The sequence below is a fragment of the Oncorhynchus masou genome, chromosome 18 (assembly GCF_036934945.1).
Source record: "Oncorhynchus masou masou isolate Uvic2021 chromosome 18, UVic_Omas_1.1, whole genome shotgun sequence".
Taxonomy (NCBI): domain Eukaryota; kingdom Metazoa; phylum Chordata; class Actinopteri; order Salmoniformes; family Salmonidae; genus Oncorhynchus; species Oncorhynchus masou.
Genome location: NC_088229.1, coordinates 52,680,902 through 52,707,612, shown reverse-complemented (window position 1 = coordinate 52,707,612; position 26,711 = coordinate 52,680,902). Strand labels below are relative to the sequence as shown.

The following is a 26,711-nucleotide window of genomic DNA, read 5'->3' as shown; positions in this document are numbered from 1 at the left end:
AAAGCCCTGGGAGGTGCAGACAAAGGATCCGCATTGGGAAAGTTGTATTTCTGGTCATAGTGCTGGCTGTGCTGTTAAGTTGATGTTTCCCTGATATCCAATAGTTCTTCCCAGCTGTATGTAATAACACTTAAGGTTTTCTGGGCTAACAATGTAAGAAATAAAACATTTTAAAAAAACAAAATACTGCACAGTTTCCTAAAGACTAGAAGCAAAACTGCCATCTCTTTCGGCTCCATCTTAGTTCATTCATGTCATTCAGATTGCTCTATATTGTTCATATGTAGGCCGAGGTATGAACTTCATACACGACAAGTGAAATTCCCTCAGGGAAAATAATGTTCTAGCTAAATCTATACTTGTTCATGTAGAAATGTGAGGGAAGACAAAATACGAAAGAGGAGTCAATCAAGGTCATTCGGTTTCAAACTAAGTTTCAGAATGTTGCTTGGTAATTACACTGAACAAAAATATAAACGCAACATGTAAAGTGTTGGTCCCATATATCATGAGCTGAAATAAAAGGTCCCAGAAACCTGAGGTCGGCGTCGTAGCCTTCAACTGAAGGCAGAAGGCAGACCGTGTGTATGGCATCGTGTGGGCAATGTTTGCTGATGTCAATGTTGTTAACAGAGTGCCCCATGGTGTTGGTGGGGTTATGGTATGGGCATGCATAAGCTATGGACAATGAACAGAATTGCAATTTTATTGACGGCAATTTGAATGCACAGAGATATCGTGACGAGATCCTGAGGCCCATTGACGTGCCATTCATCCGCCGGCCTCACTTAATGTTTCAGCATGATCACGCACAGCCCCATGTCGCAAGGATGTGTACACAATTCCCGAAAGGTGAAAATGTCACAGTTCTTTCATGGCCTGCATACTTACCAGACATTTAACCCATTGAGTATGCTTGGGATGCTCTGGATCAGATTCAGATCAAATTTATTATTCCACCAGGGGGCAATTCATTTGGTAATGTGTTTAAAAAGACATAAAACATGAAAACACAGAAACTAATTGAAAGTGATGGAGCCTACTCATTAACAGGAACAGTGCAATATCCTGTATACTCAAGGGACAAACAGATTATCCACTGTACAGCCTAATGGCTGTTGGAATAAAAGTCCCCATATCTATCTGTTTTGATCTTCCTTTGAATAAGTCTCTTTCCCCTTGTCTGGTTGCTGCTGTGGCTGAGTTTTAAGTGAAGGGGATGAGTACTGTCCTGTAAAATGCTTTCAAGTTTTTGGTGGATGAGTTTGTGAACAGGTTGGTGGCTGATTCTTGATCGAAGCTTGACTTGGTTTTGCATGTTTCCAAACATGAGTAACTTTCTATTAATTAAGGTATCTATATTTTTACTCAAGTATGACAATTGGTTACTTTTTCCACCACTGATTGAGAGTTAGGTCGACAGCTTGTTTGGTACGTTTCACCAAAAAAACGGATTAAAACTAACAGCCAAAGTACTGCTATTTGCCTCATTATTAGCTATCTGATGTAATACCACTAAAAACTTGGTTGATTGAGGTGGATTGCAACTTTAAAACACTTTAAACAAAAAAACGAACACGGAAGGGACACGTACGACAGCGTGTTCTAGTTCCCGCTAATATCCAGTAACTTGGCACAGCCATTGAAGAGGAGTGGACAACATTGGGGAGGCAGGATAGCCTAGTGGTTAGAGCATTGGACTAGTAACCAAAAGGTTTTAAGTTCACATCCCTGAGCTGACAAGGTACAAATCTGTTGTTCTGCTCCTAAACAGGCAATTAACCCACTGTTCCTAGGCCATCATTGAAAATAAGAATTTGTTCTTAATTGAATTGCCTAGTTAAATAAAGGTAAAATAAAATTTCACAGGCCACAATCAACAGCCTGATCAACTCTATGCAAATGAGATGTGTCGCTCTATAGGAGGTAAATGGTGGTCACACCAGATACTGACAGTTTTTTTTAAATCCACGCCCCTACCTTTTTTTAAGGTATCTGTGACCAACAGATACATACCTGTATTCCCAGTCACGTGAAATCCAGAGATTAGGGCCTAAATAATTTATTTCAATGGACTGATTTCCTTATATGAACTGTAACTCAGTAAAGTCTACATTTTTGCATGTTGCGTTTATATGTTTGTTCAGTGTAATTACCACTGACAAACAAATAGCCCCGTTCAGCCACTTCTAGCCACATCTACTGTAGCCCCAGGCATGTTATTGGAGTCCAAACATTGTTTTAAGTAAGATATGTATGGGGCAGCCTGGGCGGGGTAGAGATGGGGGTGGGGGACTAAGGCGGTCACTGTCCTCCCCTAACTGTCTCTAAAGATAAGAGACAAAACCACAAGTGCCACACATATTCCGTATTGTGGTCTCTTTCTCCGCTCTACAATGACTGATTCAAACCTTCCGTAAGTTAATCAAGTAACCTATTTTACGTTTGATGTACTTTTGAAATTTCCCTGTGACATTAATCCCAAAAGGACATGATTTTGCATGTGTTGTTGGGTGTTACTACTATTAACAGTAAAATAGTATGGTTACTATTACAGTAGGCAATACTGATAGAGAAAAGCATGACGGTGCAATACATCTGACTTCAAAGTGTCAATGTTTAAATTGTGTCCCTGCATGTAAATTAATCACTAGTATCCTATTTTTATCATTTTTATTTTAGTGACAAGAACCTGGGGGAAGAAAATAGTGGCAGTCTGAAAAAAAGGAATAAGCAGAAGAAGAGCAAGGAGGGTGCCTGGAAACTTGATGGACCCAAAGACCCGTTTGCTATGGTACGAGTGTGTGTGTGTGTGTGTGTGTGTGTGTGTGTGTGTGTGTGTGTGTGTGTGTGTGTGTGTGTGTGTGTGTGTGTGTGTGTGTGTGTGTGTGTGTGTGTGTGTGTGTGTGTGTGTGTGTGTGTGTGTGTGTGTGTGTGTGTGTGTGTGTGTGCGAATATCTATTAACTGTGTAAGTTGTGATCCTTAAATATGAGAAAGAGAGTACTCTGAAAAACAGCAAGTTGAGGCCTCCCACAAATGCTCTCATAAAATCGGATCTACAATCAGATCACTCTACCACTATTCTAACCATAGCCATTTGGACAAAAATAACATCTGACCCTGTATCAGTGCCTAGAGTGATCAACACTGTGTTTCTCCCCAGCTGGATGCTCTCCCGGAGGAAAAGCAGCAGGAGATCCAGAGGGCCCTGCACCTCTTCTCCCTGGGCAAGGGCCTCCCGAGGACCCTGGAGGAGGCCAGCAGACGCCCCTACCCCTTCTGGGACACCCAGCCTGTCCCCAAACTAGGTATGGTACTTGTATGGTACCCAAACTTGTTGTAGGGTACATAGTTGATTCAAGACAGAGTAAAAGCTAAGAGATAAAAATAACAAGCCAATGTAAACCAGCAATGCTATCCAGAACCCTTTATTTATCCCTTTATCCGTCTCTCTCTCTCGTTCTCATATTCTCTCTCTCTCTCTGTCACACTCCAGGTGACGACAATGCCACGACCCATGGTCCTATTGAGGTGGATAAGGTCAGTGTTCGTGAGGAGCCTTACAGTCTACCACAGGGGTTCAGCTGGGCCCCCCTGGATCTGAGGGACCCTGCTGTGGTGAGTGACACTTCTCCCCTTCCTTCCTTACTGAGGCCTTAGCTGTTGTTGGATGATGTCACTCTTTTGTTTGTGAGTGTGTTTGCATGTTATGGCTCTCTCTCTCTCCAATTCATATTTCAATTAAAACTCTATTGGCACGAATGTAAAGATACAACAATATTCCCAAAGCTAATTGAAGTCAAAGTCAAAGGAAAGCTAACCGTATGTTAATAATAAACATTGGATTTGATTCAATTCGATTCAATCGATTAATCAAACGAAAACACTCTCCCACTCTGGCTACCCTTCTCTCCCGTCCCCCCCCCAGCTGAGGGAGCTGTGTGCTCTGCTGAATGAGAACTATATGGAAGAGGATGACAACACCTCCAGGTTTGACTTCTCCCCTGAGTATCTGCTGTGGTGAGTGAAGTTTACAGCATCTGAATGTATCTTTGTTTTGGTCTGTAGATCATCCAACTAACTATCTAACTATCCACTGCAACTCCAGTAGGTGGGTAGTTAATTGTGTTGAAAAAAATGTATTTCTCTCTCTCTCTCTCTCTCCTCCAGGGCCCTGTGCCCCCCAGGTTGGTTGCCCCAGTGGCATTGTGGGGTAAAGGTGAACGGCAATCAGAAACTAGTGGGCTTCATCGCTGCTTTGCCCACTAACATCCGCATATATGACACGTGAGTCAAAAGAAGCCATCCATATGGATGGCCATCCGTTTTTGACTGATACAAAATCGCTGTGTGGTGCAACTATTGAGTGAAACAATGTAGTAGCACTGTTGAATACAGAAACAGTCTGGCACCCAGACTATAAAATGTTAATTATTGCATACAGTATAATAATATCGTAGAAAACAATGCATTATATCGTAAGATTCTTGCTAGAAGCCCAAGTAAACATGGGTATAGCCTGGGTGTCGTGACCAAATGTGTTCCTCACAATGAATGGGTTCCCTAGGGAGAAGAGGATGGCGCAGGTCCACTTCCTGTGCGTCCACAAGAAGCTGCGCTCCAAACGAATGACCCCGGTGCTCATCAGAGAGGTCACCAGACGGGTCAACCTGCAGGGAGTCTACCAGGCCGTCTACACTGTCAGCGGGGTACTGCCCAAACCTGTAGCTACCTGCAGGTGGGTTCTACACACACATACACAACTGTAGACACACACTCAGACACACACACAATATATAGACAGTATATAGACAGACTTCACTCTAGACAGAATTTCTGAACACACAAGTTAGTTATCTATTTATTTCTCTTCTCCTGTTTACGCCCATTTCCATCCTGTGTGTACATGTTGGCAGGTACTGGCACCGCTCTCTGAACCCACGCAAGCTGATCGAGGTGAATTTCCCCATCTCCAGCCTGAGGGGCAACATGACCGTTCAACGAGCGCTCAAGCTCAACCGCCTGCTTGAAGTTAGTATGTGGCTGGTGCCCCCCCTGTGGCCAACACAATGCAATTACTACCAGACCCACTTAAATACACTGCAATCACAATCTCAACCTGTGTGTACAGTGGCTTGATACTGAAAACTGGAATTGACCCCAATCCTGCCCTTTCTCTCTCTTTCCCGTTCTGTCAGGCTCCCAAAACAGCAGGTTTGCGGCCCATGACAAGGGGTGATGTGAAAGGGGTACACATGCTCCTTCAGGGGTACCTCAAGAAGTACCACCTGGCCCCCGTCCTCTCTCAGGAGGAAGTGGAGCACTGGTTGTTGCCACGGGAGAATGTGATTGACACCTACGTGGTGGAGGTTGGTGTCCTTCCAATACCTTAGTCAGTTAGGCAAATTATTATTGTTCTCCGGGCTTCGGCAGTCCCTTAAAGCTGAAAACCACAATAGGCCAAACAGTGCCAATGGCCGACCCAGGCACATTTGTTCATGTTTTTGTTTTGGGAAAAATCCAGCATTGTGGTAAATGAAAATATATTTGTTGTTCTGCCGCATGTTGAAATGATGTGAAATTATGTCGGGGGGGGTTGTTGTTTGAAATAACCCTTTTGCTGCTGTAATATCGCAAAGCAACGTGGCAATTTCACCGCTATGGATCACAGCTTTAAAGGTGACTGAACGCACCGATTCTGCGTGCGTTTCTCTGTGGCTCATTAAGAAAAACAAGATATCAGTCTTGGGGGTGTGGTTCGATGGGGCAGTTACTGATGTTTGTCCCCCATGAGACACCATGGGAACAAAGCCAGTATTACTTCGTCAAAATAGCCCTAATGAATCTAAGATAACTCAAGAAATCTGTAATTAATTTAATTTTTTTTGCCAAGGAGGAGGTTTTCGTAGCCCAATTTTATATCTGGTGTTTGGTGCAGTATTTCTCAAGTAAATAAATGTTGTCTTATGTAAACAAAGTCAGATCCGCTGCACTGATGGGCAAGTCAGTGTCACTGTCTGTGTGTTCTGTGGTAGGAATGGATAGAGGCAATCACCACAGCTGTGTATCATGCGTTAGTGGGCAAGTGAGCATTGTCGAAATCAAAACCTAACCGTCCATGACTCACGTAAGTCATGATGAACTAACTTACAGAATGTAGTTTTCGATGAGACTTAACTTATGAACTAAATGATTTACACTTTGTAGTCAATTTGACACGAGAATACATTCTTCTGACTAAATTCGATACCACATATGCCATATCAGAAATGTTGTTTATTGCCTTCAGTTGAGCTTAAAATCCTACTACCCACAGAGTTTACTAAAAGGCCCAGTGCAGTCAAAAACGTGATTTACCTGTGTTTTATACATATTTCCACACTATGACGTTGGAATAATAGAACATTATGATAATGCCCTTCTAGTATAAGAGATGTTTGAAAAGACAAAAAAAGTGTTGGCCTGCCAGGTGGTAAATTAACTAATAGACCAATAAGAAAAAGAGCTCCCAAACTATCTGCCAATTACAGCCAGTTTTCAGTTTTCCCTCATTCTTATTAAGTGCAGGTAGTCCTTCCATGTTTCAGTCCCTTTTCTTCTCCAATGAACACCACCCTGTTTCCCGGGCACAGAGCTCTGCTGGTGTGCTGACAGACTTTGTGAGTTTCTACACCATGGTGTCCAGGGTGTTGAACCATCCAGTACACAAGGGGCTGAAGGCAGCCCATTCCTTCTACTGTGTCTCCTCCTCCACTCCACTGCCTGACCTCATGGAGGATACTCTGTTCCTGGCCAAATCTGTGAGTGTGTGTGTCTGGGGGCCAACATTTATGTGTGTGTGTAAACCTGTGAGTGTGTGTGTGTGTGTGTGTGTGTGTGTGTGTGTGTGTGTGTGTGTGTGTGTGTGTGTGTGTGTGTGTATGTGTGTGTGTGCGTCAAAGCTATAGCTATGACTGTGTGAGGGCCACATCTGAGTGTGTAGGGGCCACAAATCAAATCGCGTGTGTGTGTGTGTGTGTGTGTGTGTGTGTGTGTGTGTGTGTGTGTGTGTGTGTGTGTGTGTGTGTGTGTGTGTGTGTGTGTGTGTGTGTGTGTGTGTGTGTGTGTGTGTGTGTGGGGCGTCAAAGCTATAGCTATGACTGTGTGAGGGCCACATCTGAGTGTGTAGGGGCCACAAATCAAATCGCGTGTGTGTGTGTGTGTGTGTGTGTGTGTGTGTGTGTGTGTGTGTGTGTGTGTGTGTGTGTGTGACGAGTTAATGAGTTTATTCATACTGTATCAATCCCCTTGGCTAAATACTCTTTCTCTTTCTGTCAACTCTCTTTCTCTGTGATACAGAAAGGCTTTGACGTCTTCACTGTTCTGGATCTGATGGAGAACACTTCTTTCCTGGAGAAGCTCAAGTTTGGCATCGGGGACAAGAGCCTACACTACTACCTGTACAATTGGAGATGTCCCACTATAGGCCTGAAAATGGTAACTATCACTGCAGTATCTGTTATGAACCTACCCCTTATGCTGACTCTTAAAATCCTTACTTCTAGAGGTCATTTGGAAAGTCTTACCTTACCATAACTCACTTGCTACATATACATTGTGTATAAATGGATTGTAATTATGTTGATGACAATGATGATGGTACGTACCGGCAATCCCAACTGGAAAGAAAATTGTGTTTACAAAAAATATTTTAAAAGCTATATGGATTGAGGTGTAATCCATAGAGTTTGTACTGTGCAAAATAAATGAGCAATAATTATTTATTATTTTGACAGGTTGGCTTGGTGTTGCTGTGATGTCCATGACCACTGATAGGTGAAGACGGTGGACCAATCCAGGGTTTCCCAAACTCGGTCCTGGGGCCCCCCCTGGGTGCACATTTAGTTTTTCCCCTAGCCCTACACAGCTGATTAAAATAATCAAAGCTTGATGATGAGTTAGTTATTTGAATCAGCTGTGTAGTGCTGGGGGAAACACTGGACCAATCAACCAGCAAAAACATCTGAGCCGTCTATTTAAGTTTGAACTTTGACCTGCTCTACTATTTGTTCTGAGGCCTTAGCTGATGGCTCGGGCACAGATAAGAGGGCCATGATACTAACCAACCCAGATGAATACAGCAGGCAATGACAAACAATGTTATCTCAAACACACAATAAACACAAATGATGGAAGTGACACAAAAATGAATAAAGTTTACATGAGTTAAATGTATTGAAGTCTTACAAGTATGTGGCAAAATGACTGCATTTTGATTGTGGTTGTGATTCTAGACCAAGTTCAGCATCTGAGGGTGGGGGAGCATGTAAAAACTTAGGAAACAGAAATGTCTAAGACTTCCCACTTCCCAATGGGCAAAGCTGGTTGTGATAATGTCCTTTCAACCAGCTTTGCAGGCTAGTTTCTATCTTGCTCTTATGGAACATTCCATGGCTAAACAGGATATCAATGAGAAACAACTCTCTCTTGAACGTCTAAGGTATCCATTTGCTGCTATGGAAAGTAGTAAGAGTGCTACTAACCTTGTGCTGCTTTGGCGGTATGGGCTGTTCAGGGTACTTCAACAGTCTGTTCACATAACCTCTTGTGACCTAGGAAAGATCACTGAGATGAGGGTTTTATTGTCATTTGGGACTAAGCTGTGGTGGCAAGTTGGCAACTCCATACACTACCGGTCAAACGTTTTAGAACACTGACTCATTCAAGGGTTATTCTTTATTTTTACTATTTTCTACATTGTAGCATAATAATGAAGACATCACAACTATGAAATAACACATATGGAATCATGTTGTAACCAAAAAAGTGTTAAACAAATCAAAATATATTTTATATTTGAGATTCTTCAAATAGTCACCATTTGCCTTGATGACAGCTTTGCACACTCTTGGCATTCTCTCAACCAGCTTCATGAGGTAGTCACCTGGAATGCATTTCAATTAACAGGTGTGTCTTGTTAAAAGTTCATTTGTGGAATTTCTTTTCTTCTTAATGCGTTTCAGCCAATCAGTTGTGTGGTGACAAGGTAGGGGGTATACAGAAGACAGCCCTATTTGGTAAAAGACCAAGTCCCTATTATGGCAAGAACAGCTCAAATAAGCAAAGAGAAATGACAGACCATCATCACTTTAAGACATGAAGGTCAGTCAATACAGAAAACTTCAAGAACTTTGAAAGTTTCTTCAAATGCAGTCACAAAAACCATCAAGCGCTATGATGAAACTGGCTCTCTTGAGGACCGCCACAGGAATGGAAGACCCAGAGTTACCTCTGCTGCAGAGGATAAGTTCATTAGAGTTACCAGCCTCAGAAATTGCAGCCCAAATAAATGCTTCACATAGTTCAAGTAACAAACACATCTCAACATCAACTTTTCAGAGGAGACTGTGTCAGTCATGCCTTCATGGTCGAAATGTTACAAAGAAACCACTACTAAAGGACACCAATAATAAGAAGAGACTTGCTTGGGCCAAGAAACACGAGACATGGACATTAGACCAGTGGAAATGTGTCCTTTGGTCTGGAGTCCAAATTTGAGATTTTTGGTTCCAACCGCCGTGTCTTTGTGAGACGCGCTGTGGGTGAACGGATGATCTCTGCATGTGTATTTCCCACAGTAAAGCATGGAGGAGGAGGTGTTATGGTGTGGGGGTGCTTTGCTGGTGACACTGTCTGTGATTTATTTTGAATTCAAGGCACACTTAACCAGCATGGTTACCACAGCATTCTGCAGCGATACACCATGCCATCTGGTTTGGGCTTAGTGGGACTATCATTTGTTTTTCAACAGGTCAATGACCCAACACACCTCCAGGCTGTGTAAGGGCTATAAGAAGGAGAGTGATAGAGTGCTACATCAGATGACCTGGCCTCCACAATCCCCTGACTTCAACCAAATTGACATGGTTTGGGATGAGTCGGACCGCAGAGTGAAGGAAAAGCAGCCAACAAGTGCTCAGCATATGTGGGAACTCCTTCAAGACTGTTGGAAAAGCATTCCAGGTGAAGCTGGTTGAGAGAATGCCAAGAGTGTGCAAAGCTGCCATCAAGGCAAAGGTTGGCTATTTGAAGAATTTCCAATATAACTTATATTTTGATTTATTTAACACTTTTTTGATTACTACATAATTCCATATGTGTTATTTCATAGTTGTGATGTCTTCACTATTATTCTACAATGTAGAAAATAGTAAAAATAAAGAAAAACCCTTCAATGAGTCAGTGTTCTAAAACTTTTGACCGGTAGCGTACATTCACACAAACACTACCAATATTGTGAGATATATGTTGTACTGCAGTCTCTCTATCTCATTCTCTCTCTCTCCCTCTGTCACACATACACACACACACACACACACACACACACACACACATATATATATATACTTTGAAGTCGTCCAGCCATGTCCTGTGGTCGTAGACTGACTTAGTCATGTTGATCTTCTTTAGAATGGCCTGGTTCTCCAGAGAAATCTTCACCAGCTCCCTGTTCCTTAGGTCTGCGCTCACACTGGACACACAATGGGGAAACGTACATGAGATTACATTGTCTCTGTAACCATAGAATACAACGTGTAAGAGGGTTTATAATCCTGTACTAAACGTTTATTAAGTATGAAAACACTGGAAACAAATGGGAAGTTTACATGAGAATACACTGTCTTGAATAGGTGTTACCTTGAATAGGTGTTATCTAACATCTAATACAGTTTTTAACCCTTTACAGTATACTATCTTTTAACTTTATATTAACTGTTTCACAGAACACAATTTGAGAAAGGGGCATTCTCATGCCAACCACGTATGAAAAAAGTGGTTGGCATGAAAAAGCTAAGTATCTAATCAATCACTATCAAGAAGGCAATCCATTTGAATAACTTTCATGATGGAAATCCCTCGTTTCATAACATTCAACAATATTCATGTCATGACGTCAGTGAATATTCTTGCATAAGTAGCCTAATATGACGTGTTCCCACCTGGGTTTGGGCTGGTACTTGTTCCAGTTGTCCAGGCCTCCTTTGGTGCCCATGGTGCGGGCGATCCTGGACACCAGCAAGCGGTTGTCCCTCTCCAGCTCCATCAGACGCTCCTGCTCCATCTGACAGGGACATTCAGTGTTTCCTCTACCATCATTATACTATATTATAAGTTTCCAAAAAAAAAAAAGATCTTTAGCTTTAAGATCAATGTTCGTCAATTGCTTACCATGATCTTAGCGCTAAAGAGGATCTTTATGTTTTTGGGGAAACCGACCCTAGAACACAATAGTATAGAATCACATTGAATAGAACATAGTAGACTGGTTCTAAAGGTACCAGTGCCACCCTACCTGAATCTTTTTCATCTTTAGATGACAATGCAGATATGTGCTGGGGGCTTTGTTGTCAACCATTTGTTTAGCTGTAAGACATTGAAATATGTTAGTAACAATATTGAATGAAAATAAATTCACGTGACAGATTTTGAAAAATATGGTGATATTGGTTTTCTTGAAATAAAAATGTTTTTATATGACACTACTACAGGTGTGATATTGGCTGCCTAAATCACAATGCACTCAACTGCTTATGTTTAAAACGCATTTGAGGTTAAAACACATTTGTCATAAAGATGTGTCCTAGCATATTAATCAAATTAGCCTTACTTTTCTGCATTCTGTCCATGTGGTATTTGTAGTGTTGGCCATCCCACATTTTTCTCAAGTTATTGTATTGTCCAGTGGTCCCAACAATGGCTGGGAAAGCCAAATAATCTGCTCTGTTCATTGCGATATTTAGATAGCACCAGTCCACTCGAAAATAAACAATCGTCAGCTTAAACAGCATCAACATTGATATTCAAATGTATCAGAATGTTCATTTGGAACCCGTTGACCAAACATTCCACTTTTGCGTTATTATGACACACTACATTGCGACCACAGGCGCGCGCAAAGGCTTCATATTTTTGCGCTGAAATTCCGATTGGAAAGAGAGAAGGTGATACCTAGTCAACTGAATGCCTTCAACTGAAATGTGTCTTTCGCACTTAACCCAACCCCTCTAAATCACAAATGCGTGAGGGGCTGCCTTCATTGGTTTGCGTACAAGTTGTTTTACTTCTGGTAGACAAATATTTGGAGTTGTTCTCCAATTGTTCATCAGCCTAATACCTTTACGCACAACCCAAATAAACACGCGCATACATCGAAATAGGGTGTCGCTTTCAGACGGGTAATGTGATAAAATTACATCGTGGAACAGCCTTATAGGGCAAATACATATGAATTCAATCACTTTTTCATAAATGTTTGCTCATGTTTCATGGAAGAAGTGGTCAGAAAGTGACTTTTTGGACCTGAATGCCAAAACATTCAGGAGATAGAGGTGCTCAAAGTTCATCTATTTTGCATACCACACCATCAGCTCTGACTAAGGCCTTGAGGTTGATATGTAAAGCTTATTAAACCTCTTAAAGGTTTGGCCCCTTTTTTTCAATTTCCGCCTAAAATGACATACCCAATTCTAACTGCCTGTAGCTCAGGCCCTGAAGCAGGGATATGCATTTTCTTGGGACCATTTGAAATGAAACACTTTATAGTTTGTGGAAATGTTAAAGGAATGCAGGAGAATATAACACATTAGATCTGATAAAAGATAATACAAAGAAAAAAACAACCGTTTTGGGGGTATTTATTTGTACCAACATCTTTGAAATGCAAGAGAAAGGTCGTAATGTATTATTCCAGCTCATGTGCAATTCAGATATTGGCATCAGTGTATGTGCAAAGTTTTAGACTGATCTAATGAGCCATTGCATTTCTGTTCAAAATTTTGTGTCAAAACTGCCCAAATGTCCCTAATTTGTTTATTAAATAACTTTTCATATTCAAAACTGTGCACACTCCTCAAACAATAGCATGGTATTCTTTCACTGTAATAGCTACTGTAATTTGGACAGTGCAGTTAGATTAACAAGAATTTAAGCTTTCTGCCAATATCAGATATGTCAATGTCCTGGGAAATGTTCTTGTTACTTATTTACAACCTCATGCTAACCGCATTAGCCTACATTAGCTCAACCATCCTGCAGGGGTTAAAGTGCAGAGATCCCATCAAGAGCAGTGTGCGCGTTTCTTAGTTTTTCTCATATTTTTTTCACATACCAAACCATGCCATGACACATCCATGTCTTCATCAGTGGAAAATAAAAACAGTTGAGTTTTATATAATTTAAAAGCTCACAAACAAGGTTGTCAAACTATTTATAATTTCTTGAAAAACATGTTTTCGAATAAAAACAGATATTTTTTTGTTTTGCCTTCAACATTACTTACAGTGGCAAGAACAAGTATGTGAATCCTTTGGAAATACCTGGATTTCTGCATACATTGGTCATAAAATTTGATCTGATCATCTAGGTCACAACAATCAGTGGCGGAACTCGAGTTTTATACATGGGGTGACCAAGGCTACTTCAGGGGGTCCATAGACTATGACAGAAAATGTGTGTGTAATCCTAACCTGGCATCTAAGGAGCATGAATGAATCCTACGATTGCTGATTAGAGGTAGAAGTGATAATTCACTTAACCCGGAGTTCTTCAATGTGGCAGATTGTGTGGTCCAAGGGTTACTTCACTAGAATTCTTTAACATACTATGAATAGTCAGTGTCTCGACCTCAGAACTGCAGCTCGCTCTCTCTCTCTCTCTCCATCTCTCTGTACTGTACTCACATACTGGGTAGACTTGGGTCACTCTGTTTTCATGAATATATAATCTGGGTTGAACATCCAAAATATTTTCAGAAAATAAAGCTCAAGCACCAAGGAGATGACATAAATCGCATAGTTTATTTACAACAACAAAAACACTGCAATTTGACATACCAGGTATCAAGCAGAAATGGACTTGAAAAATATAAATAGTTTTGATGCCCATCAATATTACAAATGTACAGTATCATATTTATGCTCATATATATCATGTTAAGTAATAGCAACGGAAGGTTTTGGAATTGGCCAAATCAAGACCAAATTAAATCTGTGTGACCTGATACTGTAACGACTTTCTTCTGTTGGAGGAGGAGCGGACCAAAATGCAGCGTGATGGTTACTCATGTTTATTGAATGAAAGTAGTCTAGACGTGAAATAACTGAACATGAACAAAAACAACAGACGGAAACGTGAAAAAACTATACAGCCTGTCTGGTGAAACTAAACACAGAGACAGGAACAATCACCCACGACACACTCAAAGAATATGGCTGCCTAAATATGGTTCCCAATCAGAGACAACTATAATCACCTGACTCTGATTGAGAACCGCCTCAGGCAGCCATAGACTATACTATACGCCCCACACAACCTCAAGACGAAACACACCACAAATAAACCCATGTCACACCCTGGCCTGACCCAATAAATGAAGATAAACATAATAAATATAGACCAGGGCGTGACAGAACCCCCCCCCCCCCAAGGTGCGGACTCCCGGACACACATAAAAACAATAGGGAGGGTCCGGGTGGGCGTCTGTCCATGGTGGCGGCTCCGGCTCCGGCGCGGGACGTGGAACCCACTCTATAAGTGTCTTAGTCCCCCCTCCTCGCGTCCTAGGATAGTCCACCTTTGCCGCCGACCATGGCCTAGTAGTCCTCACCCAGAACCCCACTGGACTGAGGGTCAGCTCGGGACTGAGGGTCAGCTCGGGACTGAGGGGCAGCTCGGGACTGAGGGGCAGCTCGGGACTGAGGGGAAGCTCAGCACGTTGAGGAAGCTCGGGACTGAGAGGAAGCCCAGCACTGAGAGGAAGCCCAGCACTGAGAGGAAGCTCAGCCAGGTAGTTGGATCCGGCAGATCATGGCTGGCTGGTGGTTCTGGCAGATCCTGGCTGGCTGGTGGTTCTGGCAGATCCTGGCTGACTGGCGGATCTGGAAGAGTCTGGCTGACTGGTGGATCTGGAAGAGTCTGGCTGACTGGCGGATCTGGAAGAGTCTGGCTGACTGGTGGATCTGGAAGAGTCTGGCTGACTGGCGGATCTGGAAGACTCTGGCTGACTGGCGGATCTGGAAGAGTCTGGCTGACTGACAGCTCTGGCTGCTCCATGCAGACTGGCAGCTCCTTGCAGACTGGCAGCTCCTTGCAGACTGGCAGCTCCATGCAGACTGGCAGCTCCATGCAGACTGGCAGCTCCATGCAGACTGACAGCTCTGGCTGTTCCATGAAGACTGACAGCTCTGGCTGCTCCATGTAGACTGACAGCTCTGGCTGCTCCATGTAGACTGACAGCTCTGGCTGCTCTATGTAGACTGACAGCTCTGGCTGCTCCATGTAGACTGACAGCTCTGGCTGCTCCATGCAGACTGACAGCTCTGGCTGCTCCATGCAGACTGACAGCTCGGGCTGCTCTGGCTAAACAGGCGGGAGACTCAAGCAGCACAGGAGAGGAGGAAGGCTCTGGCTGCGCTAAACAGGCGGGAGACTCCAGCAGCGCAGGAGAGGAGAAAGGCTCCGGCAGCGCTGAACAGGCGGGAGACTCCGGCAGCGCAGGAGAGGAGAAAGGCTCCGGTAGCGCTGGAGAGGCGAGAGGCTCCGGCAGCGCAGGAGAGGAGAAAGGCTCCGGTAGCGCTGGAGAGGCGATGCGCACTGTAGGCCTGATGCGTGGTGCTGGCACTGGTGGTACTGGGCCGAGGACACGCACAGGAAGCCTGGTGCGGGGAGCTGCCACCGGAGGACTGGTGTGTGGAGGTGGCACAGGATGGGCTAGACCGTGAAGGCGTACTGGAGATCTTGAGAGCAGTGTTGGCACAGGACGTGTAAGGCTAGGGATGTGCACAGGAGGCCTGGTGCGTGAGGCTGGCACCAACTTCACCAGCCGACTAACACGCACCTCAGGACGAGTATGGAGCGCTGACCCAGGTGCCATCAAATCCCTGACACGTTCCGTCGGGCAAATTCCATGCAAAAAGCACCAACACAGCAACTCCATCATTTCTCTCTCCTCCAATTTCCCCATTAACTCCTTCACAGTCTCTGCTTCGCTCACCTCCAACACTGGCTCTGGTTCTGGTCTCCTCCTTGGCTCCTCACGATAAACAGGGAGAGTGGGCTCAGGTCTGACTCCTGACTCTGCCACACTCTCCCTGAGCCCCCCCCCAAGACATTTTTGGGGCTGACTCTCGGGCTTCCATCCGCGTCGCCGCGCTGCATCCTCATACCTGCGCCTCTCAGCTCTCGTCGCCTCCAGTTCTTCTTTGGGGCGGCGATATTCTCCAGGCTGATCCCAGTGTCCTTCTCCGAACAATTCGTCCTCCCATGTCCATTCCTCCTTTCGCTGCACCTGCTGCCTGTTACCACGCCGCTTGGTCCTGTTGTGGTGGGTGATTCTGTAACGGCTTTCTTCTGTTGAAGGAGGAGCGGACCAAAATGCAGCGTGGTATTTTTGAGACATGTTTAACCTCTTACACTTATGGTGGCGCTATTTCATTTTTGGAAGAAAAACGTTCCCGTTTTAAACAAGATATTTTGTCACAAAAAGATGCTCGACTATGCATATAATTGCTACTGTTCGAAAGAAAACACTCTGACGTGTCCAGAAATACAAATATCTTCTCTGTGCGTGCCCTTTAACGTGAGCTTCAGGCAAAACCAAGATGACTTGGCATCCAGGAAATGACATTGATTTTGAGGCTCTGTCTTTCATGATCTCCTTATATGGCTGTGAACGCAAGAGGAATGAGTCTGCCCTTTCTGTCATTTCCCCAAGGTGTCTGCAGCATTGTGACGTATTTGTAGGCAGATCGTTGGAAGATTGACCATAAGAGACCACATTTACCACGTGTCCGCCCGGTGTCCTGCGCCGAAATTGGTGCGCAAAAGTCACCTGCCAGTATTTTTCCATGGGGCACAGAGAGAGAAGCAAGCTTCCATGAACTGCATGTCAATGAAGAGATATGTGAAAAAACACCTTGAGGATTGATTCCAAACAACGTTTGCCATGTTTCGTCGATATTATGTAGTTAATCCGGAAAAAGTTTCACGTTGTAGGTGACTGCATTTTCGGTTCGTTTCGGTAGCCAGGCGCAATGTAGAAAACGGAACGATTTCTCCTACACACAGACGCTTTCAGGAAACACTGCGCATTTGGTATGTGGCTGGGAGTCTCCTCATTGAAAACATCAGAAGCTCTTCAAAGGTAAATGATTTTATTTATTTGGTTATCTGGCTTTTGTGAAAATGTTGCGTGCTACATGCTACACAAAATGCTATGCTAGCTTTGCATACTCTTACACAAATTAGTCAATTTCTATGGTTCAAAAGCATATTTTGAAAATCTGAGATGACAGTGTTGTTAAGAAAAGGCTAAGCTTGAGAGCAAACGCATTATTTTAATTTTATTTGCGATTTTCAGAAATCGTTAACGTTGCGTTATGCTAATGAGCCTGAGGCTTAGTCACAATCCCGGATCCGGGATGGGGAGTTTCAAGAGGTTAATGAAGAACGAAAAAACACGAACAATACAAAAACAACAAACGGAACTTGAAAACCTAAACAGTCCTATCTGGTGAAGACACAGAGACAGGAACAATCACCCACGACACACTCAAAGAATATGGCTGCCTAAATATGGTTCCCAATCAGAGACAACTATAATCACCTGACTCTGATTGAGAACTGCCTCAGGCAGCCATAGACTATACTATACGCCCCACACAACCCCAAGATGAAACATTCCACAAATAAACCCATGTCACACCCTGGCCTGACCCAATAAATGAAGATAAACATAATAAATATAGACCAGGGCGTGACAGATACCCTTTGGATTTATCATTTTAGAATGTCAGAGTACTAGCTAGTACACAGTGCAGGTTTTAATCATGACCAAAGGGACGGCCTAAGTGCCAAATTATCCTAGGTCGATTTAAAACAGCATAATTCTGCGGTTCTGGTGAGAACTGGCAAAATGTTTCACAAACTCATCCATGTTGAAGGAGAGTGCCCTCCTTGGCGCAACACTGAGAATTCCGAGGTGACTTAATTAACCTGTCATCAACCATTGTTGTCCAAAGGGGGGTTTTAATCCATTTTAAAGCTGAGAAGCTTCTCTCGCAAGAAGCTCTGCTGACTGGTGTAACAACAGAAATTGAACAAAGTCGAAATAGCTCATGGAAGACCTCTTTCCTCATCACCATATTTTTTTGTTTGTTGCTACTTTGCACCCCAGTATCTCTACTTGCACATTCATCTTCTGCACATCTATCACTCCAGTGTTTGATTGCTAAATTGTAATTATTTCGCCACTGTGGCCTATTTATTGACTTACCTCCCTAATCTTACAACATTTGCACACTGTAATATAGACTTTGTTTATCCCATGTGTAACTCTGTGTTGTTTGTTTCGCACTGCTTTGCTCTATCTTGGCCAGGTCATAGTTGTAAATGAGAACTTGCTGTCATAACTTGCCTACCTTGTTAAATAAAGGTGATAAAAGATAGCTCTTTGGAAACTCACCATCACTTTGGTCACTATTTCTATGTACTATAGTGCTCATTATCAATGAGTCGTGAAATATTAAGCTTGTTTTAGGCTGTCTTTTACACACTGTTTGTACACTTATTTTGCAGTGCTCTGCCATCTCTTCAACCTCCTTCCATAGTTCTCCAAAGTAACCCTCACTTCTGTAGTCCTGTAATGTGTCTGTAAGGGCACCTACTAGATCCACAGCCCTTGCTAGGTCAAGAGAGCTTGATTGGAGCATGTCAGAAAGACATTTGGCATCACCAAGCACAAAATGTAACCAAAAGTCCTATGAAATGTAAATCTATCAGAGAAAGAAGGCCTGCTGGAAGCCTGTCCCTCAGATTACAGCATGCCATGTACAGTGCCTTGCGAAAGTATTCGGCCCCCTTGAACTTTGCGACCTTTAGCCACATTTCAGGCTTCAAACATAAAGATATAAAACTGTATTTTTTGTGAAAAATCAACAACAAGTGGGACACAATCATGAAGTGGAACGACATTTATTGGATATTTCAAACTTTTACAACAAATCAAAAACTGAAAAATTGGGCGTGCAAAAAAAAGTCAACCAGACTCTTCCAGATCCGCTAGTCAACCAGACTCTTCCAGATCCGCTAGTCAACCAGACTCTTCCAGATCCGCCAGTCAGCCAGGATCTGCCGGATTCAACTGCCTGGCTGGGCTTCATCTCAGTACTGGGCTTCCTCTCAGTGCTGGGCTTTCTCTCAGTCCCGAGCTGCCCCTCAGTCCCGAGCTGCCCCTCAGTCCCGAGCTTCCCCTCAGTCCCTAGCTGCCTCGGTCCCGAGCTGCCCCTCAGTCACGAGCTGCTCCTCAGTTCAGTGGGGTTCTGGGTGAGGACTATTAGGCCATGGTCGGCGGCGAGGGTGGATCATCCCAGGACGCGAAGGGGAGGAACTATGACATTTATGGAGTGGGGTCCACGTCCCGAGCCGGAACCGCCACCATGGACAGACGCCCACCCGGACCCTCCCTATGGTTTTGAGGTGCGTCCGGGTGTCCGCACCTTAGGGGGGCGGTTCTGTCACGCCTTGGTCTTAGTATTTTTTGTTTTCGTTAATTAGTTGGTCAGGCATGGGTGTGTGTGACATGGATTTATGTTGTTGTATTTCGTAGTGGGGTTTTTTAGTTATTGGGATTGCGGCTGAGTAGGGGTGTTGCATAGGTTTGGCTGCCTGAGGCGGTTCTCAATCAGAGTCAGGTGATTCTCGTTGTCTCTGATTGGGAACCGTATTTAGGTAGCCTGGGTTTCACTTTGTATTTCGTGGGTGATTGTTCCTGTCTCTGTGTAGTTTCACCAGATAGGCTGTATTTAGGTTTCACGTTCCGTTTTGTTGTTTTGTATTTGTCTCAGTATTTTCATGTAATTGTCATTTGTTTTCATTAAAAAACATGAGTAACCAACACGCTGCATTTCGGTCCGACTTTCTTGCGACAAACGAAGAACGCCGTTACAAAAGCATAGACTTTCCCACCCGATTCACACCCTGACCAAACAAACATAGAGAATAAACGGATCTCTACGGTCAGGGCGTGACACTCACAACTAAAGACATTTGTTATTTTTTTCTTTAAATCTTTGGTTTCATCTGCAATTACACTAAAAACTTCATTTTCTTTTACTTCTGTTATGATTTCCCTTTGTACCATCTCAGCTAAACCCTCAAGAACTTTGTTCTGGATTTGGTGGCTTGTGTACTTAGCATTGCCACACGCATGCATCCTTTTCTCTATGAGAGGGTCATGCTTTGCTATTTCTTCTAAGATTGTTAAAAAAGGACCCTTGTTGTGAGAGTCATCAGACTCTCGATGACCTCTCTGCTCTATATTTTGAGTGACATTGAATAGGAGCACATCTGCAATTGTTTTAATGTAAGTACAGTTTTCCCCCACTTTCTTTTTCCGGTCCTCATTTATGACATCTAACATTGATGAGTTGCTGTCAATAGCCCTTTTATGCTGATTCCAAGCATACATAGCATTGATATGATGCTCTGCCTTCGAATGGAGCTTAAACCCAGAATCTTTAAACAGCACCTTTTTCCAGTTACAAAAACCTGACTGTGATGTGAAGGTAGATTCAGGTGTATTGGGCAGAGAAAAATGCCTACAGGCGAAACAATAAGTTGAATATTGATTTACAGATTATTCAAGCCATGAATTATCCTCCTACCTGGAGCTGTTGAAAGTCCTGGGAAATGTTTTCAAACACGGCTGTACAGGACCCTCTTCTCTGGATCTTGAAATGTCTTAAATACACGTTAAATAACGTGTCATATCTCTACACATGTCCTTTTGGGTGCTTGATACCAGTTGGGAGGGGCTCGATGACATCTCCTGGCAGCTCTGGCTCACTGTGGTGCTCAGAGCCAGAGGTCTCTGTGTCATCCCTTGATACATATACTACATTAAAATAACACAAGAACCATTAGTGCATAATCACAATAAAAAATGCCACAGCCATCAAAACAAGAACACACATGAATCAACAACCAACATTTTAAAGTGAGCCTTAATCTGACAAAATAATCTATTACAAACTGAAGCTAAATGCTAATTCTTAACTGGTAGATGCTCTGACCTGGTGGTGGTAGACTGGGTCCTTGTGAAGTCTGACCACACTGACTCTGACTAGTCTCAGGTAGGGAGCTGCTCTGGGGTCCAGCGGTGATGCAAGGCCTGGGGTCTGTTTGCACCTGATCTGCCCGTTTGTGCTTCTTCAAAAAGAAGTCTGATATCTCTCCCTTTCTTTTCATGCTTAATTGACCCTATGCAAAAATAAGACAGTACATGGTCCAATTACCCACATTTTAGTCCAATCTCAATATTAACTACAAATCCCCATTATCATAACTGTACCTTAAAATCAACTACCAGCCTGAGTTACTCGTTAGATGATGGCTAGCCCTACTCTGCAGTAAGTAACTTAGCTAGCTATAATTCCGTACACCTTTACGATAGCAAACAGGCTATCTGCAAATTGTGGTAATATTTTGAGTAACGTTAACAGATTGATAATAATAATTGTTTGTTTTTAGTTCAAGTACGAGTATCTAACTGAGTTAACATTAATGGATTCCCAATAGCTGAATACTGACAGCTGTAGTCTACAAGTTACCCCACATTAGCTAAACATTCGTATACTGTAACATACGACACTGCACATTATATGTGTGTGTCACGTTCTGACCATCGTTCATGTGTGTTTTACTTGTTTTAGTGTTGGTCAGTACGTGAGCTGGGTGGGCATTCCATGTTGTGTGTCTGGTTTGTCTATTTCTATGTTTGGCCTGATATGGTGCTCAATCAGAGGCAGGTGTTAGTCATTGTCTCTGATTGGGAACCATATTTAGGTAGCCTGTTTTGTGTTGGGTTTTGTGGGTGATTGTTCCAGTCTTTGTGTTTGTGGCACCAGATAGGACTGGTTTGGTTTTTTCACATTTCTTGTTTTGTAGATTGTTGTATTTTCATCTTTATTAAAGATGGACAAAACTAACCACGCTGCATTTTGGTCTGCCTCTCTTTCCCCAGAAGAAAACCGTTACAGAATCACCCACCAACCAAGGACCAAGCGGCGTGGTAAACAGAGGCAGCAGCAGCAGGAGAAGCGACAGGTGCAGCAGGAGCAACAGCAGCAGCAGTTAAGGCAGCAACAGAGGCAGCAGCAGCAGCAGCAGTGGGAGAGGCTGCACTATTTGGAGAAATGGACTTGGGAGGAGATCCTTGACGGAAATGGACCCTGGGCAGAGCCAGGGGAATATTGCCGCCCCAAAGCCGAGCTGGAAGCAGCGAAAGCAGAGAGGCTGCATTATGAGGAGCTAGCACGGCAGAGCGGCTGGAAGCCCGAGAGGCACCCCCAAAAATTTATTGGGGGAGGCACAGGGAGAGTGTGGCAGAGTCAGGAGCCAGACCTGAGCAAACTCCCCCTGTTTACCGTAAGGAGCCATGGATGTTATCGGAGCTATCGGCGAAGCTGAGGGCTGAGTCTGAGAGGGTCGAGGAGTTATTGGACAGAATGGAGGAGAGTGAACGGATGGGAGATGAGGAGACACTTGAGGAGGTGTTAATAGAATTGGGGGAGTGTGAAGAGAGAGATCAGTTGATTTGGCATAGTATGCAAGGCATTTGCCCTGAGGTGTGTGTCCCCAGCCCGGTACCACCAGTGCCGGCACCCCGCACCAGGCTGTCTCTCCGTCCCATCAACACAGGTGCTCCCGCCTGTCTGGCGCTACCAGAGTTTCCGCCCCTCAGTCCAGAGGCGCCAGAGCCCCTCAGTCCAGAGGCGCCAGAGCCCTGTCCAGCGCTCCAGAGTCCGACGCCCAGAGCCCCCCCTCAGTCCAGAGGCGCCCAGAGCCCCTCTGTCCAGAGGCGCCCCTCTGTCCAGAGGCACTAGAGCTTCTCTGTCCAGCGCTGCCAGAGTTTCCCGCCTGTCCGACGCTGCCAGAGCTCCCGCCCCTCAGTCCAGAGGCGCCAGAGCCCCTCAGTCCAGAGGCACCAGAGCCCCTCAGTCCAGAGGCGCCAGAGCTTCTCTGTCCAGCGCGGCCGGAGCCTTCCTCCTCTCCAGCGCAGCCGGAGTCTCCCGCCTGTCCGGCGCTGCCAGAGCTCCCGCCCCTCATTCCAGAGGCGCCAGAGCCCCTCATTCCAGAGGCGCCAGAGCTCCTCGGTCCAGCACTGCCAGAGCCTTCCTCTCCAGCGCCGCCTGAGCCGCCAGTCTGCCCAGCGCCGCCTGAGCCACCCGTCTGCCCAGCGCCGCCTGAGCCACCCGTCTGCCCAGCGCCGCCTGAGCCACCCGTCTGCCCAGCGCCGCCAGTGCCGCCAGTCTGCCCAGCGCCGCCAGTCTGCCCAGCGCCGCCAGTGCCGCCAATCTGCCCAGCGCCGCCAGTCTGCCAGCGCCGCCAGTGCCGCCAGTCTGCCAGGAGCCGCCGAGCCGCCAGTCTGCCAGGAGCCGCCAGTGCCGCCAGTCTGCCAGGAGCCGCCAGTGCCGCCAGTCTGCCAGGAGCCGCCAGTGCCGCCAGTCTGCCAGGAGCCGCCAGTGCCGCCAGTCTGCCAGGAGCCGCCAGTGCCGCCAGTCTGCCAGGAGCCGCCAGTGCCGCCAGGAGGAGCCGCCAGTGCCGCCAGTCTGCCAGGAGCCGCCAGTGCCGCCAGTCTGCCAGGAGCCACCAGTGCCGCCAGTCTGCCAGGAGCCGCCAGTGCCGCCGCCAGTCTGCCCGCCAGGAGCCGCCAGTCTGCCAGGAGCCGCCAGTCTGCCAGGAGCCGCCAGTGCCGCCAGTCTGCCAGGAGCCGCCAGTGCCGCCAGTCTGCCAGGAGCCGCCAGTGCCGCCAGTCTGCCAGGAGCCGCCAGTGCCGCCAGTCTGCCAGGAGCCGCCAGTCTGCCAGGAGCCGCCAGTGCCGCCAGTCAGCCAGGATCCACCAGAGCCGCCAGTCTGCCAGGATCAGTTAGATCTGCCATTCAGCCAGGATCCGCCAGTCAGCCAGGAACTGCCAGTCAGCCAGGATCTGCCATGATCCGCCAGTCTGCCATGATCCGCCAGAACTGCCAGGATCCGCCAGAACTGCCAGGATCCGCCATTCAGCCAGGACCCGCCATTCAGCCAGGACCCGCCAGTCAGCCAGGTTTTGCCAGAGCTGCCAGTCAGCCAGGATCTGCCGGGACCACCAGTCAGCCAGGATCCGCCAGTGCCGCCAGTCAGCCAGGAGCCGCCAGTGCCGCCAGTCAGCCAGGAGCCGCCAGTGCCGCCAGTCAGCCAGGATCCGCCAGTCTGCCAGGATCAGTTAGATCCGCCATTCAGCCAGGATCCGCCAATCAGCCAGGAACTGCCAGAACTGCCAGAACTGCCAGTCAGCCAGGATCTGCCAGTCAGCCAGGATCTGCCAGGATCCGCCAGAACTGCCAGGATCCGCCAGAACTGCCAGGATCCGCCAGTCAGCCAGGATCCGCCAGTCAGCCAGGCTCCGCCAGACTGCCAGGATCCGCCAGTCAGCCAGGATCTTCCAGATCCGCCATTCAGCCAGGACCCGCCATTCAGCAAGGACCCACCATTCAGCCAGGTTCTGCCAGAGCTGCCAGTCAGCCAGTATCTGCCGGGACCACCAGTCAGCCAGGATCTGCCGGGACCACCAGTCAGCCAGGATCTGCTGGGACCACCAGTCAGCCAGGATCTGCTAGATTCATCAACCTGCCTGAGCTTCCCCTCAGTCCCGAGCTTCCCCTCAGTCCCGAGCTTCCCCTCAGTCCGGAGCTGCCCCTCAGTCCAGTGGGGCCCGTTGTTAGGGTTCCTAGGCCAATGTTTAGCGGCGAGGGTCGCCACTCAAGGGACGCTAAGGAGGTGGACTAAGACAATAATGGAGTGGGGTCCACGTCCAGCGCCAGAGCCGCCACCGCGGACAGATGCCCACCCAGACCCTCCCCTATAGGTTTAGGTTGTGCGTTCGGAGTCCGCACCTTGGGGGAGAGGGGGGGGTACTACTGTCACGTTCTGACCATCGTTCGTGTGTGTTTTCCTTGTTTTAGTGTTGGTCAGGACGTGAGCTGGGTGGGCATTCCATGTTGTGTGTCTGGTTTGTCTATTTCTATGTTTGGCCTGATATGGTTCTCAATCAGAGGCAGGTGTTAGTCATTGTCTCTGATTGGGAACCATATTTAGGTAGCCTGTTTTGTGTTGGGTTTTGTGGGTGATTGTTCCTGTGTTTGTGGCACCAGATAGGGCTGTTTTGTTTTTTTCACATTTCTTGTTTTGTAGATTGTTGTATTTTCATCTTTATTAAAGATGGACAAAACTAACCACACTGCATTTTGGTCTGCCTCTCTTTCCCCAGAAGAAAACCGTTACAGCGTGTATTACTAGCACAGATGTAAACATAATGTTAGGCTATCTGATTAACTGTCTGTTAACAGAGCAAAAGGTCTAACGTTAACTTACACAGCGACTCAACTTCCGTAAAAGTTGTTCAGGAAACCTAAACCGATGCTAAACCTTAAAACTTCCTTAAAATATGATGCTTTCGCCAATCGCGAAAAGAGCTTGTGGAACTGTGGAAATATTCTTCTTCTGCATGTTCTTCTTATTCTTCTGTATCTCGCAACCAACATTAATGTTCTCCAGTCCTCATCCTCAATTTGGATAAATCTGCTGCCGAATGTCAAAATAAACGCTTATTTCAACAAGAGGTGAAAAGAGCTGTCAATCAGCATTAAACTGCCAGTAGGGAATTCAATTTTGGCGTGGCACCTGGAGTGGCCAATCAGATATCAGGGATGTCCAGTGCATCCCCAGGCACCCCTCTGATTCCACCCCTGACAACATTAGACAAACAGTCTGCTTAAACTAGTAACACACGAACAATTATACGTTTTCATGTCTTTATTGAACACACTGTGTAAACATTCACAGTGCAGGGTGGGAAAAGTATGTGAACCCTTGTATTTAATAACTGTTTGACCCTCCTTTGACAGCAATAACCTCAACCAAACGTGTTCTGTAGTTGCGGATCAGACCTGCACAACGGTCAGGAGGAATTTTGGACCATTTTCTTTACAAAACTGTTTCAGTTCAGGATAATTCTTGGGATGTCTGGTGTGAACTGCTCTCTTGAGGTCATGCCACAGGATCTCAATCGGGTTGAGGTCAGGACTCTGACTGGGCCACTCCAGAAGGCATATTTTCTTCTGTTGAAGCCATTTTGTTGTTGATCTACTTCTGTGTTTTGGGTCGTTGTATCACCCAACTTCTGTCGAGCTTCAATTGGCGGACACATAGCCTAACATTCTCCTGTAAAACGTCTTGATAAACTTGGGAATTCATTTTTCTGTTGATGATAGCAAGCTGTCCAAGCCCTGAGGCAGCAAAGCAGCTCCAAACCATGATGCTCCCCTCCACCATACTTTCCAGTTGGGACGAGGTTTTGATGTTGGTGTGCTGTGCCTTTTTTTCTCCACACATAGTGATGTGTGTTCCTTCCAAACAACTCAACTGTAGTTTAATCTGTCCACAGAATATAAAGGGAGAGAGTATATAGGTTGAAAAAAGACAGGGCGGGTGCATCATGTTACACAAAATCACATATGCATACTTGATAGGCTAGCAAGCCCTCTTTGATGCAATATTCTGACTTGATTGGCCTCTTTCAACTGACTCAACTTGAAGTTGCATCATAGAGAATTTCCATGGCAGAAGTGGATGCTGA

The 26,711-nt window shown here is 45.6% G+C and overlaps 2 protein-coding genes across 2 annotated transcripts; one reads left to right on the top strand and one right to left on the bottom strand.

The window, feature by feature from the left end:
- Positions 1-2,348: 2,348 nt before the first annotated feature.
- nmt1b (N-myristoyltransferase 1b) lies at positions 2,349-8,174 on the top strand. Its single transcript, XM_064921865.1, has 12 exons — positions 2,349-2,416; positions 2,683-2,794; positions 3,165-3,309; positions 3,498-3,619; positions 3,930-4,021; positions 4,172-4,288; positions 4,569-4,739; positions 4,918-5,032; positions 5,200-5,370; positions 6,634-6,801; positions 7,340-7,477; positions 7,777-8,174. The coding sequence occupies exons 1-12, from the start codon at positions 2,397-2,399 to the stop codon at positions 7,795-7,797; spliced, it is 1,392 nt and encodes a 463-aa protein (XP_064777937.1). The 5' UTR covers positions 2,349-2,396; the 3' UTR covers positions 7,798-8,174.
- A 96-nt stretch (positions 8,175-8,270) lies between these two features.
- On the bottom strand, positions 8,271-11,769 carry LOC135559384 (sperm axonemal maintenance protein CFAP97D1-like). Its single transcript, XM_064993544.1, has 6 exons — positions 11,649-11,769; positions 11,334-11,404; positions 10,981-11,102; positions 10,388-10,511; positions 8,524-8,592; positions 8,271-8,288 (listed from the first exon to the last, which is right to left on the bottom strand). The coding sequence occupies exons 1-6, from the start codon at positions 11,767-11,769 to the stop codon at positions 8,271-8,273; spliced, it is 525 nt and encodes a 174-aa protein (XP_064849616.1).
- Positions 11,770-26,711: the final 14,942 nt, after the last annotated feature.